The following is a 15,983-nucleotide window of genomic DNA, read 5'->3' as shown; positions in this document are numbered from 1 at the left end:
TTACATAGAAAAAGAGGGGTATGGAATAGGAGTGTGCTCAGCACCGGTGTTCAGTTTGATGCAAACAGCTTCCAGTTCCTTACTCCTGTTCACTGCCCTTTACTCACTCTCTGTTCTTTTTTTATCCTTTTAAACTGCTCTTCAGATTACTCCTCTATATTACTTAGTTTGTTTTGCTATTACTAATTTCATTCTAAATCTACCCTCCTTCTTATTTTCCCCTTTTCCCTCTCCCTGTGTCTTCCTGTTTCCCTATTGAGTTGAATATATTTATGTACCAAAACATGTGTGTGTGTGCATGTGCATACATGTGTGTGTGTGTGGGGGGGTGTTCTACTATCCCCTGAACAGTTCAATGAAAGTAGATTCAAGTAATGCTCAACCCCACCCCATTTTCCCCCTCACCCTTTCCTCATTTATATAGACTTCAATTTGTGCTCCTTGATTATGTGAAAGAATAAATGACCCCATTCCTGTTTTTCTTCCCCATTGTATACTTTTTCACCTCCCTTTCCTTCTTTTAAGATCATCAAAACATAATAAAAATTACTCCCAAGATCTCTATTTATTTGATTCCCTCTGTGACCCCTGATGAGATTATGGATTTTAGGGTATGCTGATATAATTCCCTTCTCCCCCTTCCCCAGTACTTCATCCTTATTTAGTATTTTCTGAATGTTCGCTTGTATTTACCTTTTTACTTTTCTTTTTACTCCTGTGCTTATATTTTAGTTTCTAGGCTTTTCATTATGAATGCTTGTAAGTGTTCTAGAAGTTTCATTAAAACTTCATTTTTTACCCTGTAAGATTACACTCAGTTTTACTATGTAAGTTATTCCTGGTTATAAACCTATATCTTTCATCTTTTGGAATATCATATTCCATGCTCTCTTCTCTTTAGAGTTGTATCTGCTAAATCATGTGTGATACTGACTGTGGTTCCTCAGTAGTTAAACTCTTCTTTCTGGCTGCTTGTAGCATTTTTTTCTTTGACCTGTAACCTGAGCATTTTGGTCTGTAAGGTTCCTGGCAGTTTCTTCTGTTTTTCAAGCTTTTGAATTGCCTTGGTTACTGTTTGCCCATAAGTTTAATTTGTAATCTTGGGATGGGAAGGTGACCTACTGTGGTTTCTCCTATTTCCCAATGACTACTTGGTCTGATGTTCTTAAATTGTTGTTGGAACACTTGTGAGGGGCCTTGGACTACACTACTTTATTCAGTCCACCTGTCCCTGGTCTTCTAAATCATACTGTTTCATTTTGAAACTTCCAACGTGCCTGTAGCCTCCTCACCTTGGAACATTTAGCCATCCCTGTGGCCCTCTCAGCCTGGTACATTAACGTGTTGCTTCTGAATCCTTCATTTTGTGGAAGGGGCCTTTATTCCCCTCCCAGCTTTGTTCTTGGCTTCTGGACTGTAAACCATATGCTTGTGCTGGGTGCTTTGTTTGTGTTCTTTCCCCATTAGAATATAAGGTGATTAGAGGCAAAGACTGTCTTTCTTTTTGCTTGTGTTTGTATTCCCAATGCTTAGCATAATGCCTAGCATATTGTAAATGCTAGAGCTTGTACCTTCCATCCTTCCTTTTAATCATGGATGTGGAACACTTTTGGATGATGGTGAGATCAGTAGTATGACAGTCTTTGTTTTTGGTTGAAGTAATGAAGAAGTTGGTAGGAATTAAGAAGATTAAAGAACCAGGATACCACAGTGTTTGAGGGAACATCAGCATGTATATTGAAATGCCCTTGTGCAAAGGGGAGTGGTTGAAATGAATGGAGAGACTATGAGCCTGATACCAACCTCCTTGAGAAAGAAAAGAGCATGACCTGAGGTCTGGTATATACTGACAGCAGCAGCATTTGGATTGAATGATATTTCCAGATAAAGTAACCCTCAAAGGAGGAAAGGTTACTGAGTGATGGGAGAATCTGGATGTGGCAAAGGGAAGAAAGAAGTTTTCTGATTTTTCCTCCCTGACCTGTGGGGGAGCAGAAGAGAAGGTACACCCAGCATTGGGAAAGTGGTGAGAGATGCAATGCCTTTCTGTGCAGAGCTGGTTCTCCTTGAACACCAGAGGATGGAAGGAGCATAAAGCAGAGAGATGAAGAAAAATTTGTTGATAATGGAAATAGCCAGTAACCAGCCCTTTTCTGTTTGTTAATATAGAGTCAGTTTCACTTTTAGTGCTGTTTGGTGCTTGCCATATCCAGTGCCTGTAGTATGTTGGTACATTACAAAAAATATTTATTTTTATTTTAGGTTGATGTAAAACTGTTTTGAGTTGGTTGACTTTCTTTTTCACATGAGTTAATTCATTTAACAAATATTTTTAAGTGCTTATTATGTGCCAAGAGTAGTGCTAGGTACTGAAAGGGGGAAAAATACACAATTTAGATAAGACTCAGTGCTTTTCTTTACAGAGTTTACAGACCAATAGGTTGAAATAGCTAACAGAACAATTCATTATAGATTTTTATTTTACATGTTACTCTTAAAGATAATGGGGTTAAGTATTCATTTCTCTAAGTAGAATGGGTTTTAATTTGTTCCAGTTGGACCTTAAGAAAGAGAAAAATTTAGTTTATAAAAAATTATTTCATTTATGTCAGAAGGCAAATTAGAAGGATTTTTAAATGTATTTTTTTTAATCTTCACAATAATTTACATTTTTTGAAAGTGCAGGATATTTTGGACACGTAATTTTTAGTATTTCAAAATAGTGAAGAGATCTGAAAAAATAAGTGTCTTCTGGATATAATTTCTTGTTTTGGTCACAGTACAATTTATAATTCTCTTTATGTTACTTTAATAAATTGATGAGATTTTGCTAGGCCTCAGTTTCTTAAACTGTAAGATGAAGGAGTTGGACTAGATTTCCAACTGTGAAATTCTTTATTTCTATGAAAGTGAAATCTAAACAATATTTTCTTTCAAATAATGCCAATTCTAGTTCCAAAAACCAAATTTCTAGTTCTGTGGTATTTCCAAATTTTAAATTCACTAAAATGGGAAGACTTCACTCCAGTTTGTATTAACTGTAATATGTAATAGTTGTGAGTTTTTTCCTAAGATTTAATCTTTGTGAGTACTACCCATATTTGCCTCACATAGGCTATGGTATTTATCTTTGACAGTGAGTTAGTGAGTCATTTTGTTCTGTTACCTCTGGCAGAGAAGTTTCTTTCACTCCAAATCTCAGGGTCTGAACTTGGGTGATAGTTGATAGATGAATCCTGAATGACAACTTTTGTATCCATTCTACCACTGATTATCTTGATAATACCCAATTTAATATACAAGGCTGCAGTGTTTGAAATTGTCCTGGTTCCATGTTTTAAAGCAGATAGGATGAGCATTGGTTTGAGAAAATGGGTTCCTAAGAGATGTGGTTGCTAGGTTTTCTGCTTGCTAATGATTTGTTTATATTAAAAAGAAAATTTAATTGTATTCCCCACAGTATTCTGTGTCTCATGTAGTAATGAGAAACAAATTGGGTAAGTTGCACAGCAAGAAACAATGCAGCATTCTGTGCTATATTAGCGGTGTACTTAGTAATAGTAAACTTAACTAGTTTTCCAGACTGGTTAGGTTAGTAAAGTGAAATATTTGTAAAGTAAGTGATGTCTTCTGTATTACCAAAAGCCCTGCTATAACAACAGCTTATAGGAAAGTGCATTTTGTTAGGAGAAACGACAAATAAGGTGTAACCATATGGATGCCAGGTCTTAGGTGTGTGTGCATATGTCTTAAATAAGAGAAGAAACCTCCCTACAGGTTGTATGGCTTGTTCCAGTTTCCAGATTCTGTTCTGAATATTATTATCCAAGAGCATGATGACCAGCCTGTTTCGCTCTTTGTGAGGCGGAGTTTGGAATTCTTTTAAATAATACTTCCAGAGTCATACTGTCCATTAAGTCTTTCCAGTCCTGCTTTTTCCAGTAACAAAGTGAAGACACATTTGTTTTATATGAATCCATGACGACATATTTTCAAAACAAGATGGAAGCCAGCATTTCTACCAAGTTCACCAAGATAACAATAGAACAATATTTTCCAATTTAAAAAAAATCCTGAAAATACTTAACATACAGAATCTTCTTAATAGCGTTTGTTATACTCTTGGGTAAAATCTAATGCTCATTTTTTCATTAACTTTGTAAATCCCACTTACCTCTACTTATAGCTGCTCTTCAGAAAATACTTAATTATTTTCTTCTCTGTTCTAACTAGCAACTAGAATTGCTAGTTCTTTTAATAGCCTGAGTATGATTCTTTAAAAAGAAAAAGGCTTTTGTAGTCATATGTAAAATTGTGCCCTCAGTGGAATACTTTTATCAGCTGAGAGATATTGGGGGAGGAGAGAAGAGGGAGGAAGTGCATGTGAGCAGTACATTAGGAGACTAGGTTTTTCATCTTGTTTTTATTTAGTAATTTGGTACATCCTTAGGCATTATGACCTTTAACCTCTTTGGATCTTAATTTCCTCATCTCCAAAATTTGGGCATTGAATTAGATCTCTTAGGCTTCCTTTCTGCTCTAACATTCTCCAATTTTAAAATTCATTTTCTCTACTTCTGTATATAACAGAAGGTGCTTGGTTGTATTCTGCACCACAGAAAGTATAAAAAGAGTTTTTGTTCATCTATTATGCTATCCACTTAAAAAGTCCATTGCCTCTTGTCTTCTCTTTTCAAGCTGAAAGCATTCAGATCAAACATCTCTCTTTTTGCCTGTTTGGCTGTCAGGACCCAGTTTTTGCCTTTCTAGATACTGTCATTCCCTTTCCTCACCCATTCCCTACCACCATAATTTACCTTGGTGATCAAAGGGAATTAGAAATAATTAAGCAGGACTTCACTGTCTAACCTTTAAAAATTCTGCTGAGAAAGTTCTTGTCACTTGCCCAAACTTAATTTAATTTGGGCATGTGATTCAAATAACCCTGGAAAGACTTTTTAATATGCTTTTTTTAACTTTATAATTGATAACCCAAGGAATATAATTATGGTGAATGTGAGCTTTATAAACAACCAACCTCAAATAAATTTGAATGAGATTCAAAAGAAAATTTTTACAAAGTATTATTTCCACTGTGTTAATTTTAGGAGAGTTGTAAATATAATCATAAATTGATTTTTTAAAAACCTTTCAATACTTAAATATTCATTGAAATTACACATTTTGTGAGGAATGTTTTCAAAAGGTAGCATTTTAAGATTACTTTGGTTTTTATTTGGTAGATTATTCCTTTTTCTCTCATATTTCTTGCTTTCAAGAAGAGTTTCCTGTATTTCTACCACCATTTGGGATACTTCTGCCAATTTGAGGACTCATAATGTGCTTATATTTTATGTATTTTTTCATGATGCCCTTCCTTTTTGTGCCATTTGGTTTTGGTTCTTTCTTTATTTCCTTTCTCTGTTATTTTTCATTGTGTTGTTATTATATTACATATATACATATATATACATTGTATGTTGTTCTGAGGTGCTTTGAACTCTTAGAGGAAAGATACTTTATATCTCCTAAGTTAGGGTGTTGATAGCCATTGGTTAAATGAGTGATTCAGGTCAAATAGTGATATTAAAATGTTAATTAACAATTTTGAGATAAACAACAAGCTGCTTGATGACAGTTTACCATAATAGATTACTTTTTTCTTCAGAGAAATACAGTGTTCATCATATCTTGGGATTCTTATAACAAGGTTGCTTATTTCTTAGCTGCATTAAGGGTAACTATAGATAAACTATTTTAAATAAAGTGTATTTGTTTCTTTGCAGCTTTCTGTTAGCACAGAATTTTAAAATGTAATTTCCCCATTTTATCCAGCCTTTATTCTCCCTTGATTGGTTCTTGAACATTCTTTGTATTACCCATACTTATTAGCACATAGTAAATGCTTAGTAAATGCTTGTTAATTGATTATTCTAGAACTGTGTTAGTTATTTTAGTTTTCAGTGAATTATATCATAAAACAATTTGAACTTTGAGGATTTCTTCAATAAATAATATATTATTCTTTTTCTTTACTTTCTTCTCTGAATATATGAAGGTTCAGCATATAGCATTTTGTATTTCTAAATCTATTGTTCAATTTTTAATGGTTTTAGGCCTAAACTATATTAAGGAGTGCTAGTCTACATTTTCAGCATTTGTATTCACTTCTTATTTGGATCTGTGTTTCCTTCCTTCCATTCAGGGGAACAGATCACTAGAAATAAAGTGAACTAGAAGGCTTGATAGTTTTTCTCTTTATTCTTTGAGAGTATACATTTATTTGCTGATTAAATATTTATTTTCATATTAAAATGGCAAGTCTCTTGCAAATGCCAGTGTGATTCTGAAGGGACTTCTGCTTGATTTAGTACTTTAAGTCTGTATCTTCTTTCTAAGCATTCCATCACAAGTGGATATGTTGTGAGCTCAAATTTATTAGCGAATAAGTGAGGGGATTCAATAATCCACTGCAGGTCTCCCAATCCATATACACAGATATTTCGAACATAATGTCCTATTAAGATAAATTAAAACCATAGTTAGTACAAGCTCAGCTGTCTTTGTTTACACAATAAAATTCTAGATCTGTAAAAATAACTTTCTGTTATAAGACATCACCTGTGAGTTTGTTGGTTTCCCTGCTGTGTGTTGAAATTAAACTGGTTACCTTAGGTTTCCATAGTAGCTTTGATGGCAGGGGCTTTTAGAGTTTGGCATATAAATAGCTAATTGGAAGTTTTTATTCTCATTGACCATAGTTTTTGAACAAAGTTTAATGGCTGTCATGGGTGAATGCTGTGGAATCCTTTGGCTGGCTAAAAGTACAAGGGAACTGGATTGAAAAGGCAAAAAAAACCCCAACAACAACGGGAATCCAGGAGAGAGGGAAGAAGGGTAGTTTACAAAAATAAGGCAAGCCAATATTGCTTCCTCTAAGGCATTGCAGAGGTGTTTGGTGATCTAAGGCCTGGTGTAGTATTCTGTTCGGTTAGACTAGATGGGCAAATATGTTAAATTTTTAAGGAATGATTTTCAAATGGAGAATGTAACTATTTTATTATGAATAATAATTTTTTTTTAAAAAATTAGGACTTAAAACCCCAAAGCATAATAGTGATGCCACATTGGTTTTTTACATCTAAATTATAGTCTCATGGTAACACAAGAATCTAATAATTTGTACTTTATTGTGTTCTGGTCACAGATGCAAGTAAATGGGCTTGCGAAGGACACTATTGATTTGTCAAGTACTTACATTTAGATTTTTCATGAAATTTTGACCAGCACCTTTTCCTGTATAAGTACCTCTTCCACCTTATTTCATGTTTTGTTCTTCATGCCCTCCACGCTCCAGCCAAATTGTGCTGTCAGCCGTTCCTCTCAGCTGCATTTGTAATCTCTAGCCTGCTACTGTTCTTAAAGATTATCCCCCATGCCTAGTATGTGTCCTCATCTCATCTTCCTACAGGCTCAGCTCAGGCATCTACCTCTCCAGTGTTTTCCCTAAACTTTCCCTCCCCAGTCCCATGCAGCTGAAAATAATTCTCTTCCTGAAATTTTTAATAGAGCATTTTGTTGAGCAACATCTTTTGTACCCATCACTCTCCACTTTGTGTTATACTTACCTGTGTGCATGTCATATCATCCCCAGAAAAGGATGTTTCCCAAGGGTTTAGATATGTCTAAATATGTGACTCATTTTTATCATTTTATCCCTAGAGCCTCACACAGTCTCTTGCACCTAGTAGGTGCTTAAACAATGTTTATTGAATAAATTAAATTTTCCTGGAGTGTGAATAAATAAATTTTTTGTATTTTAAATTTTAAGCAAAATATTACTAGTAAAAGTTTAACTTTGGGAAGAAGAAATAATTTGTCATAAAATTTCAAACATTCAAGTTTATTACCTTATTAATAATACTAACAATGCTTTATAACTTTATGTACCATCTTTTCTGTTACATGATAACTGACACAAGTGATTAGTATAAATATTGGTCCCCAGCTTCTCCTGATAAAACTGAAGTCCCTCAAACTCTTGTAAACACAATAATTCTACACAGCTGCAATGGAAGTAGTTAAATGTTGCTTAGATATGTGAGCATTCCACCAAAGCTTCTAATGCAGAGATGTCAGGCACATACCATGTGCAGCTCACAACATTCCCTAGTGTGGGCCAAACCAGATTAAAATATAATTTGGAAATGTTTGCAAAATAAATTTTAAAATACAATAAATAATATGTGTTGCCAGTTTCTGTTTGACTTTTAACATCTCATCCCTAATGCTCCTCCCACCCCCCACATATGTCATGAAGAGAAACCTGGGTTCTTAAAGGCTGTATCAATTGAATACGTGGCTTCTGGTATTAAATCGATGGCAAACTGTCTGAATAAATCAACAAGCATTACTGGCCACTTGTATACTTTATGTCTCTTATCTGAGGACCAACCATTATCAACTTGGCTTCAGGTTGATGAATTTTTTTTTTTTAAGTTAAAAACAGTTCTCCAAGATGACCTATTAAAATTATAGGTTGTGATGTGTGTTGATGGAGTCTCTATACCAATGAAATTATAGATACTTGAAGTATTCATTTATTGTACACATGAGCAGCTATTGAATAAAACCTTAATAAACTATGAAGGGATCTCACTTTGTTACTTCATACCTGTGGGTAACCTTGGGCAAGTCGCTTAACTCACCTAATCCTCAGTTTCTAGCTGTAAATCTAGTAGTCCTATATCTTCAACATTTACTTCTCAAAGTATCATGCCATTGAATGTTACTGCTTGAAAATCAAACTTTTTTCTTACTCTAATACTTCGAATAAGCAATTTTCATCAGCAAATGCCCTTCTCCGTTAAGATCACAACTCCTCTAAGCCTTAATGCCAATGGTTTTCATAAATTATTGTGGGCAAAAAAATCTGCCAAGTGGCCAACCTCCTCGTGATGACACCACGTTCTTATCTGATTAAAATTCTTATTAAGTCCACAGTCTGTTTGTTTTAGGCAGGCCTGGCTTTGTACCAACTCCTTATCCTGGTGCACCTGATTCATTTGCCTGATCAGTGTATCATAATCAAATGAAGAATTGTACCAAATTTGCAAGTTCATTCTCTAGAACTGACTCAACATATACAAATCAAACTCTGTGTAACATAAGAATAAGTAAATAGGCTATTTACATCATAGTGAGAGGCAGTGTGCCATAATGGATAGAATGCAAGATGTGAAATCAGGAGAGCCAGATTCAAATCCTGCTTTGTCATGTAGGGAATGTTTGTACAATGATAGACAAGCCACTAGTGTCTATAAAGTGTTCTGGAGATCTTAAGGTGCTATCTAAATGTGAGCTACTTTATGTTTTCTTTCATTTCTATGGAGAGGAGATTGATTATAGTCAGAAATGGCTGACTCTTTAAAAAATGCTTAGCGTGTAAATGGTCTACAAATGTACTTGAATGCGTATAATTTTCTCTCTGAAGCATCTTGCTTAAATAACACATAAACAGTGAAATTCATTTTGTTATATCCTACATTCATATGTGTTCCCCCAACTAAGTATTGCTCCTTAAAAGATAGGAATATCTTTCTTTTCAATCCATTTTGAGGTTTCTTGTTTAACTCAAATAAATGGGTTTGACTTTTTTTTCCTACTTGAGAATGCCACTAACTTCATTTAATGGGTAGAAATATACTCTGCAGTATGTCATTGGAAGGAAGTTGAATTTTTCACCTTAAACATTTTGAACCAAAATTTAAACAATTCTGCAGCTTAAATCTAATTTTAAAATCATCTTCTGCTTTTTTTCTGCTTTATTAGTATACACAAAGAAAACTAGAAGAGACAGGTTGATAATTGCTTTATTATAAAACCTTAATTATAGCTGTCCTAGTTAAATATTGAGCACTGGTTTAGAAGATGATATCCAATTTGTTTATAGATGTTTTTGTCAAGTGAAACATTTAAAAGTCTGCTTTTATTATTCTTGTACCACTTGAATATTACAGAATTATACAGAATCTCAAAGTTGTAAAGGATCTCAGAGGTTTACCTTGCATAATGCAAGGGATTCCCAAGAATCCCTTCCATAACATATTTGAGAAGTGTGTATGCAGCTTTTGTTTGAAGACTTATAAATGAGGGGTAACTTTTTAACTCCAAAAGCAACCCTGATTTGTAGGAATTGTTTCTATCAAGTTGGAATCTACTGCAACCTGCATCCACTATTGGCTTTCTGAAGCCAAGCAAAGGAAATCTAATCATATTTTTTCTATATGACAGTACTTCCAATACTTGAACACAGTTATCATGCCTCTTACCACCCCTACAGGTTTAATAAACATGCCATCTTTACTTTAATCCCAGACATTGAAAACTCAAGCTTTTTCCAAGATGAAATAGAAGTAGCCTTTCAGTGAGCTCTGAATCTACATGCCTACTGCTCTGCCATCTCTCTCATATATCTTTCACAAGAGGAGCACAGGGAAACTTTGACTAGTGCTTTGCTAAAATCCAGCTAATATGTGTATAGCATCCTTCTGGCTTAATCATCCTCATCTGCTTTGTTTAAAAAAAGAGAGAGAAGAGATTTGTCTGACTTGTGCTATTCTTAATGACCCTTAATAGTATCTTTTAGAACTTTAGTAGCAATTTGAAATCAAATTTACTAGTCTATAGATTATAGACACTACCATTTTCCCACTTAAAGTCAGGACATTTACCCGTCTTTCTGTTTCTATAACACCTTCTATGTTCTTCACAATCTTTTAGAGATAACTGTATGTTTAAGTATAATTTGACATTTAATATTACCTTTGCAGCCATTATGAACAACTCCTTCCATATCTTTCCATTTAATAGCCCGAATATGTCCTTCCCACTCAGCATTTGGAGTAGCACCTGGAGCATCTAAGGGAAAAAAAGACAATTTGAGCTGGGGGAGATTAAAAATAGCCATAATTATCCCCAAAGAATTCTTTTCCTTCTTCAAGTTTAAGAGCTAGTGAACTGATATTTTAGAACAGAATTTAAAAATGTATGAAGGAAGTCATTAACAGTAGTTAGTATTTTTATATTTTTTGTTTATATTTTATTGAGTACAGGAGTAAAAAAAAACTCACATGGTCTAGTAGAAAGAATACTGAATTTAGAATTAAGAGAATTTGGGTTTGAACCCTCTCTGCCTCGTATTATCCTTGAACAAGTTATCAAATGAGTTTGGGGTCTTAGTTTCCTCATCTGTTAAATGAAAACGGTAAATTGGATGATCACTAAGGTTCATCACAACTCTGAATTCCATGAATCCCAGCTAAACGTTATTCCCTTTAAGGACTTCCCTAGCTGTTTCACCTCCTCTTTTTGTAGGATTAAGAAGGAATATTTGCCTTATTTTGCCCTCAAGTGAGATCATAACTTCTGCAAAGGAGAAAAGGAAATCATACTTGCAAGTACTTTTGTTAACAGCTGACAATGATTTATTGGAGTATTAAGGGTCCAGGACCAATAAAAGAAGTCAGTAGTTAATATTCTTTTTTTTAACATTGGGTAAAACATGAAGAATCACCTTAGTGCTTAACCATTAAACTTGCATTTATCCATTTTAGCTGTGCAAACAGAATGGCTATTTTTCTAAATATTTTCTTAAACTCTCATAAATAGTACAGAATATGACTCTTTAAGAGTCCATGGAAAGCTACTTCTGTTTACTAAAGGAAAACCAAAATGATGAGGTAGAAGAAAAAGTAATTGACCTCATCAGATAACATAGCTGTGTATTTAGATTTCATTTCTTCTGTCCTTATCATGCAACATTTATAAAGCACTTTGCCCTGATAATGTGTTTTCCACGGTAGTCTGCTAAAATTAGTGACTGTTTAATTTTTTCTTTGTATCCCCAGAGCCTAACACAATACCTGGCTCATAGAAAGTGCTTAACAAATGCTTGTTAATCTTTTGAAATATAATTAACCAGGATGACAGAGGATTAAATCCAAAATTATCATTCAGGTTAATGATACATTTTGTGTATTGTTTTATCAGCCTTTGAGTCTCTAATATGTTGTCTCAGTATCAGATCAGAGCACTTAGTCATTCCAGTCATTCCAGTTTAAATCCAACGTGGACCAGTTAGCCTTCCTAAAGAGAAACTGCTTCTTGAACACAAAATAGATCCTTAACTGTAGCAACACAAGGATTTTTTTTTAAGTCTACTAACGTGCCAGTTTTCTTTTGTTAAGACTTAGAAAAATTGTAAAGCAGATTTCTTTAAAAGATAGTATAAAGGAAAATAAATTTAATATCTTTATTTTAATTCTTTTTCCTAACTAGTCGATTAAATTTGGAAGCTACCAAAACATAGCTGAAAGAAAGTAATAGCTACAAACGTTATTATAAATAGCATTTCGATTCTAAATAGCATTCCAGAAGATTTGTATTGGGGTAGTCTCATAACTTTCAAATTGAGGCTTTTGAGAATTCTGTATAATTGTTTGGGAAAAGAGGGAAGAGAGCCAACTCCACAGGTTTTGAAGCCTTGGTCTTGGCTGGTTTTATACCATTGATAAAGATATGCGCCTTGTTACTCCCACCATAAGATGCACATCCCATTTGGCAGCAACTTAAAGAGCTGTTGAGGATATTGCTGGAATGAATAAAGTTTGAAATGGAATGAAGCTTAGTTGGAGCTGAACTGCTTCCTACTACCCATTCTTGTTTCCCTAGAACCCAAACAGTTCAGCATTCATCTTACCTCTTAATCTATTCAGTGTGACCCAGTAATGTTCATCGGGACTGTATGTATCTTTTGACCACTCAAGCAAGTCTTTTGCCCTGACATCTGTCAGTGTGAATTCAACAAACTGTCTAGTGAGTACATAGTAAGCACTTCCAAAGTATATTGTTAAGTTATGCGGGGGATCTTTTTTTTCTTTTTTAGTTGGGTAAACATAAGCATTTCCTTGATGAACATATTCTTTATAACTTTGGTGTGTCCTATATTTCATGTGCGCAGGCTGAATTACTCCTGGAGTCATATTTTTACCATTCCATTTGCTTTTGATATATTGTATGATTTCTTTGTTTGTCTTGATTGGATAATCCTGCCCACAAAGGTTTATTACATACTTCCACCGAAATGTGGAGCTCACTAGGTCTTTCATACAATTAATATCTGCCTGTAGTCTTGAAAATCCACCATAAATCACAGTCTCTCTCTTTGATGAAATAAAAATGTTTTCGAAACAGTCAGCCAGGTTTTTCACTGCAGTTTTATAATTCTGGGGTGATTTTTCATCAATGTGTATGCAGTAAACATTCTGAGGAAGGTAAATAGCTCTGAGAAGCTTCACAAACATAGCTAACTCCTTATGAATGGTTATGATGTATGCCAAGGAGAAATTCCCCTCTTCTGCAGAGAGGGGTCTTGTTATGAAATGTAGCCCCTGAAAAATCAAAGAGCAGTTACAGCTGCCTGGTGTCCCTAGACAAGGGATTATTTCGGGTTGGTGAGTGTTTTGCTGACAGAGTTGTCCAATTTGAGAGGCAGCCCCTTTTCCTTCAAAAAGGGCTGAACATATTTCATCTGGATAAAAGCCACAGTCTGTTGATTCTGAGTAGGTTGGTTCTTCTTTTGGTTCATTTGGAGTCGTATTCCTCACATAAAGAAAGATGAAGATAAAAATGCAAATACCAATGCACACTAAAAATCCTGACTTTGTTGCATCCAGCTGGTTCATTTTTTATCCTCCAGGCACTTTCTTCTCACCATAGTTTGAACAAATATTTGTTTAAGCCTCCTAAAAAAAAGTACATGAAATTTAAGGGTAGTTTTTTTTAAATGGACTTAAAAGGGAGGGTTTTTTTTTTTTTGCTTTGCTTTTACAAAAATAGCAACAAAAATAAATGCAAAAGAACTGCTAGAAAACCTAAGCTGTGTAAAACATGTATGTGTATACCAACTCATATTCTTATGAATAGTAATAGTAAATCATTTTTAGCACCTTCTAGTTTATGTACTTTCTTCACTGTAGTAGCCTTGTGAAGTAACTAATGTAAGTACTGCTACGCTTGCTTTGCAAATGAGGAAACTGAGACTTCGAGAAATTAGGTGATTTGCCCAAGCTCACACTTGTCAGGAGCCAGGTCATCTTAACAGTACCATACCATGTTACCTCATTTGAATATGGATATTGAAGTAATGTGTCCTATTTTACTCATCTTTTTTTTACACTGTACTTTTATTTAAAATGCATTTTGCCTTAAGCAGTCTAATCCAACAAATATTTATTTAACATCTACTATATGCTAGGCCATTGTTGTTTGTCCTTAGGCACTGAGGAGACAAATACAAAACAAAAATAGTATTCCCTGCCCTCAAGGAGTTTCCATTCTATCTCTAGAATGGAGGGTTAATGGCTCTGGACCACACTTCAGCCACCACCCACAACTCTGAGTGATGATCCTTGTTCCCCAGGAACTGTTCACCACTACCCTAAAGCACAAGGCACCTCAGCCAAAGCTCCACAGGCCAGGAATAACCTTTATAACCTAGGACCTTTTCCAGACTACACCCCATCCAAACCTCAACAGCCACAACTCATATCCCTTTTTGGTCATTTTAGGGGCACCTGTTTCACACTCATAGGATTGGCCATAACCCTAGGTGAATGAACTTCTGTGAATCCTCCAGTCATAGTCCACGAGGACCCCTCCCAAATCCTGGGCCTCCTTCTTCATGCTGGACTGTTAACATTCACACTCAGTGGAACCTCCCAGCCCCATAAACCCTGGTCTGTAATTTCTTATTCTGAGAACCATTCGTTGTATTTTATTAATTGATTTATGGAATCCACTCTAAGGAAACTACCTCTCTCTATGAATTCAGCGGCTATTCTACAATTTATAGTCTGGGGAGGGAGGAAGGCTGAGCACTGAGAAATTAAGAGACTCACCCAAAGTAATACTCTTACTATATTTCAGCAGAGGAACTTAAATCCAGGTGTTCTTAACTCCCTATCCTTCAGAGGAGGCTGTCTCTTTTCATTGTGCTATAAGATACAGGTTATATTACTTTTGTCAATTTTTTAAAGGTTATTGAATTTTTTACTTGGGCTGTAAAATATTTTAATTTGTAATGAAAATAGGGGGGAGGCACGAGGGAACTTGCCATCTCTTATTAAGCCAGGCTTTAATTGTGGAGAAAATCAGTGAATTCCATTGTAGATTACGTAAAAGCTTGCTCTTAAGAGGAGCAAAAAGTAAAACTTTTTTTAGGACCAAATGTATTTCCCTGCTTCATTTTGTCTTTTAAACTTGATATAGATTCATTTTCCTAATAGGTAAAATCAGAGAGTTGGAGATGGTTTCAGAGGTCCCTTTCAGCTTTAACATTTTTGTGGCTTTTGTATTTATAGGCAAAATCTGTTTTCATTTAAGGTATCTTTTGGGGATATACTTTCAAAATTTTACTCTTAGCCTAACAATGGATAAACTAAAAGTAACTTAAAGAAAATTGCAAAAGGCTTATTTTAGATTGTTTAGTTTCCTCCCTTGCATCCCCTCCCCCCAAAGCATATTTAACGGACTTGAAGAGTTGAAAAATATTGATTTTGATCTGTCTTGATTACTCTTCACCTGATCACTCCCGAAAGAGCCTAGTGAGAGGAATGGCAAGGTGGAGGGGAGGACATTCACAACCAAACAGGCCGTGAATAATTGAGAACTGATAACCCTGATGAAGCTAATGAATATGGACTATATTAAGACAGTGAAAATTTGCAGAATGCTGTATATCAAAAGAACTTTCTTATTCTGAGAACCGTTCATTGTACTAATACAACCCATTTTAGTTTTTTTCTAGCAAGAGCCCTAAACCAAAGAAATGAGTTGAAAAAATGACTGATTTGCTTTAGTTCAATTAACATTATAATCTATTAAATGTTAGAGATTTTTACTTTCAAACATGCTTCATACAT

General features: G+C 34.8%; 2 protein-coding genes across 10 annotated transcripts in view; one reads left to right on the top strand and one right to left on the bottom strand.

The window, feature by feature from the left end:
• RTF2 (replication termination factor 2) overlaps positions 1-15,983 on the top strand; it is a 65,310-nt gene that overhangs the window by 15,854 nt on the left and 33,473 nt on the right. The window lies entirely within an intron of this gene.
• LOC140519937 (beta-1,3-galactosyl-O-glycosyl-glycoprotein beta-1,6-N-acetylglucosaminyltransferase 7-like) overlaps positions 6,243-15,983 on the bottom strand; it is a 46,012-nt gene continuing 36,271 nt past the window's right edge. For all 8 annotated transcript variants that reach the window (XM_072633472.1, XM_072633475.1, XM_072633476.1 and 5 more), the window contains 3 exons: positions 12,761-13,805; positions 10,825-10,920; positions 6,243-6,517 (listed from right to left, as the gene is read on the bottom strand). In XM_072633472.1, coding sequence (XP_072489573.1) covers positions 6,291-6,517; positions 10,825-10,920; positions 12,761-13,745 — 1,308 coding nt within the window. In that variant the 5' untranslated portion in view covers positions 13,746-13,805 and the 3' untranslated portion in view covers positions 6,243-6,290. The remainder of the gene's footprint in view (positions 6,518-10,824; positions 10,921-12,760; positions 13,806-15,983) is intronic.

This window comes from Notamacropus eugenii, chromosome 1, assembly GCF_028372415.1.
Source record: "Notamacropus eugenii isolate mMacEug1 chromosome 1, mMacEug1.pri_v2, whole genome shotgun sequence".
Lineage (NCBI taxonomy): Eukaryota > Metazoa > Chordata > Mammalia > Diprotodontia > Macropodidae > Notamacropus > Notamacropus eugenii.
Note: the sequence above shows the minus strand (reverse complement) of the source record. Positions and strands in the feature narration are given on the sequence as shown.